This window comes from Myotis davidii, unplaced genomic scaffold (assembly GCF_000327345.1).
Source record: "Myotis davidii unplaced genomic scaffold, ASM32734v1 scaffold663, whole genome shotgun sequence".
Classification (NCBI taxonomy): Eukaryota; Metazoa; Chordata; class Mammalia; order Chiroptera; family Vespertilionidae; genus Myotis; species Myotis davidii.
In genome coordinates this window covers 3083906-3087363 of record NW_006295816.1, presented here as the reverse complement: position 1 = coordinate 3087363, position 3458 = coordinate 3083906, and the positions used below count along the sequence as shown (strand labels likewise).

General features: G+C 61.6%; 1 protein-coding gene and 1 long non-coding RNA gene across 2 annotated transcripts in view; one reads left to right on the top strand and one right to left on the bottom strand.

The window, feature by feature from the left end:
- The window catches only part of DUSP7 (dual specificity phosphatase 7), a 7199-nt gene extending 5762 nt beyond the window's left edge, over window positions 1-1437 (top strand). Inside the window, exon 4 of the mRNA XM_006770628.2 lies at window positions 635-1437. Within this exon, the coding sequence (XP_006770691.2) occupies window positions 635-1290 (656 nt within the window). The 3' untranslated portion in view covers window positions 1291-1437. The remainder of the gene's footprint in view (window positions 1-634) is intronic.
- A 73-nt stretch (window positions 1438-1510) lies between these two features.
- Window positions 1511-2753, bottom strand: LOC107184206. The gene is made up of 2 exons (XR_001515028.1): window positions 2591-2753; window positions 1511-1662 (listed from the first exon to the last, which is right to left on the bottom strand). It is a non-coding gene; the product is annotated as an uncharacterized LOC107184206 (long non-coding RNA).
- Between the last annotated feature and the right edge of the window lie 705 nt (window positions 2754-3458).

The following is a 3458-nucleotide window of genomic DNA, read 5'->3' as shown; positions in this document are numbered from 1 at the left end:
GGAGGGGTGTGAGCAGGGGTGGCAGAACCTGGTTGGTTGGTGGAAGGTGTCACTGGCCTGTAGGCCCGCGGGGGGAGTAGTAAGTGAGCCCATTTCAGCAAACCCCACTTGTGAGCCCTCCTCCCTGGCTAGCCAGAGCCAATTGCAGGGCCGGAGCCCCTAGTCCCTTTCTGAGGGGCCACCCACAGGGTGCACGTAATGGGCTGGCCATAGTGGGTGCTACGACTTGGGAGGAGCCCCTGTGGCCCGCGGCTGGTCACGCTGTCCCTGTGTCTGTTTCCGAATCTGAATCAGCTCACTAGCCATGGGTGCAGGTGACCTGAGAGGGTGCAGGTGACGCCCGCAGCTCACTGGTGGCAGCAGAGGGACCAGCAGTGATTACGGGGCCACAGCCCGTGTCTGGGGGGCCCTCACTTGGCTCACGGGCCTGCTCTGTAGACGAGCAGCCGAGGCCCGGCGTCCAGTGGCCTGGTGCTGACGCCTGGCAGAGCCCTCCCCATGGTCCTGCTCTTGACCTGCCTCAGGCTGCTGTCCCGCAGGAGAGAGGCAGCACCGGCCAGTCCCCACGCCCCCTGGGGGCCGCCCTCCCGCAGCTCCTCGAGGAGGCGCCCTGACCCTGGCCCGTGTGTTTCAGACGAGGCGCGCTCCAAGAAGTGCGGCGTCCTGGTGCACTGCCTGGCGGGCATCAGCCGCTCGGTGACGGTCACTGTGGCCTACCTGATGCAGAAGATGAACCTGTCCCTCAACGACGCCTACGACTTCGTCAAGAGGAAAAAGTCCAACATCTCACCCAACTTCAACTTCATGGGGCAGCTGCTGGACTTCGAGCGGACGCTGGGGCTGAGCAGCCCGTGCGACAACCACACGCCCAGCGAGCAGCTCTACTTCTCCACGCCCACCAACCACAGCCTGTTTCCCCTCAGGGGGCCGCCCTCCCGCAGCTCCTCGAGGAGGCGCCCTGACCCTGGCCCGTGTGTTTCAGACGAGGCGCGCTCCAAGAAGTGCGGCGTCCTGGTGCACTGCCTGGCGGGCATCAGCCGCTCGGTGACGGTCACTGTGGCCTACCTGATGCAGAAGATGAACCTGTCCCTCAACGACGCCTACGACTTCGTCAAGAGGAAAAAGTCCAACATCTCACCCAACTTCAACTTCATGGGGCAGCTGCTGGACTTCGAGCGGACGCTGGGGCTGAGCAGCCCGTGCGACAACCACACGCCCAGCGAGCAGCTCTACTTCTCCACGCCCACCAACCACAGCCTGTTTCCCCTCAACACCCTGGAGTCCACGTGAGGAACCCGGACATCGCCTGTGCCCGGAGGCCAGGCCCACGGGTGCTGAGCGCTCACCATCCGGGACGGAGCCCAGCAGCGCTCCCCGCGCAGGACTCGGAGGGGCCCTGCCTCAGACTCAGGGCTGCGGAGCGGACGGCCTCGTCCTGTCCTCATCCTGTCCGCAGGACGCCTCCTGCGAATGGCCCAGCCAGGTGGGCGGTTTTTAAAGACACCACGGACCGAGTTCGCTTTTTACTTTGGCAGGTAAACCCAAGCCCCGGGGCACCGTGAGGCCACGACTTCTTGACTTTCCTTTTCTAACGAAAAGTGTTATTTTCAGGCCACATGCAGCAGTGGATGTATAAACCAGTATTTCATCCCTTTCTTGATCCTGCGAGAGAGAGAAGTGTTCTCAGTTTTGTTTTCCTTTCTATTTCCAAACGCCGTTACTGGTTTTTTGTTTGCTTTTTATTTTAATGGAAAAGACGAACCCCGTGTTGATCTTGACCAAATGCATTTTGCACATGTGTGAAGCCTGTTTCCGCGGCGGGCCCTTCTCGAAGGGGGACCCCGCCGCGCCCATGCCCCCCAACCCGGCCCCGCCCCTGTGGCCCTGCGCTGGTCTGGTGAGGCTGTGGGTGCGATGGGGCTGGGCCAGTGGTCTCTGCATTCTCTGCCCCCCCTCTCCTCCCTCAGGCGGTCCCGCAGGCTAACCACCACGGGAGCCGGAGGCCTGCGGCTGTCCTGCCGGTGGAGAGGGGGAGGAGGGGACGGGGCCACGGGACACACGCAGTAGCATTAGCCCTGTGGGCTCGGCCCCTGGGAGGGCCTGGGCCCGGGCCTTTTCTCTACAAACCCACTATTCTGTCTCTTCTCTCTGTCTGTTGGTAACAGTGGAGGCCCGGTGGCTGGGGGAAGCTCAGGTGGTGGGGGCCCCGCCCTGCCTCCCAGGTGTCTGTCCATCACCCTGGCTGTTGCTTTGGGTCCGCTGCCACTCCCAGCCTCTTGGTCCAGTGAGGCCTGCCCAGCGCTCATCTTGCCCATCCTTCTGCGACCGGGAACCTCGTACCCATCCCATTTCCATCCCAGGCAGGCGCAGAGGGGCGAGGGTGGATGGGCAGTGAAAGGGGTGCAAGGCTCTGCCCTCCGGCCCCACCCCCGTATCCGCAGAACAAAGCCACGGGTTCCGCTAGCCTCCAGTTCTGTTCCTTCTCCAGCCTCAGTTCTCCCGGGTGTCGGGACCGCGTGGGGCCAGGGCAGGGAGCGGGCGGCCGGGTCCCTGAGCAGGGCCGTGGCCCCTCTGCCCCAGTGCATCTTACCTCTCGGGGGTTGTTTTCAGGGATTCTTCAAGGCAGCGGATTCAAATCTTGCCACAGTCGAGAAATTGACAAAAAGCTTCCATGCTGTACATGGTTCTCTTTCTCTCTCTTTTTTACTTTTAAAGAGAAAAACCCAGAAAGATGCGTCAGCTTTGTGTAAATGAGAGTATGCCAGAGGGGCCAGTTTTGCTTTATGACCTTATGAAGGAAAATTTGTGACCCTACATGTATGTACACACACACATCCCGAGCCAGCGACGGGACTTTGTTTATATTGCAAATAAATATTATTTTTTCTTTAAAATGAATTGCGGTGTCTGAAGGGCCAGGGACCAGGGGACACTGGCCAGCATCCAGCGCCTGTTCTGTGTGAAGTGGTGGCTGGGGTCTGCTGGCACTTGCTCCGCTCGGTGGGCCGGGCATCTGCTTTCTCTGGTCAGCATCCAGCGCCTGTTCTGTGTGAAGTGGTGTCTGGGGTCTGCTGGCACTTGCTCCGCTCGACTTTCTCTGGGCTTTCGCTGATTGGCTGACAGGAGAAGGGGCTTGGCGGTTTCGTGGACCAAGGTCCCAAAGCTGAGCCCCGCTCTGCATCTCCCGAGTCCGTCTGCCGGGACATTGTCCAGGTCGCCCAGGGCTCTGCCCTGCAGCCCCAGGCCCTGTGGGTGGGACAGGGGTGCCCACTGATCACCCTCCCCTCCCCCTGCAGCACCGGGGTGCCAGGGGGCATGAAACCTGTCAGGGACGGGTGAGCCTGCTGCTCCTTTGGGACTAGGTGACCTGCAGGTCCCTCAGCCTCCCTGAGTCGGTTCCCATCTCTGTTGAGGGGGGCCAGCCGCCCAGACACCCAGTATCCATTTCCTGGTCAGCC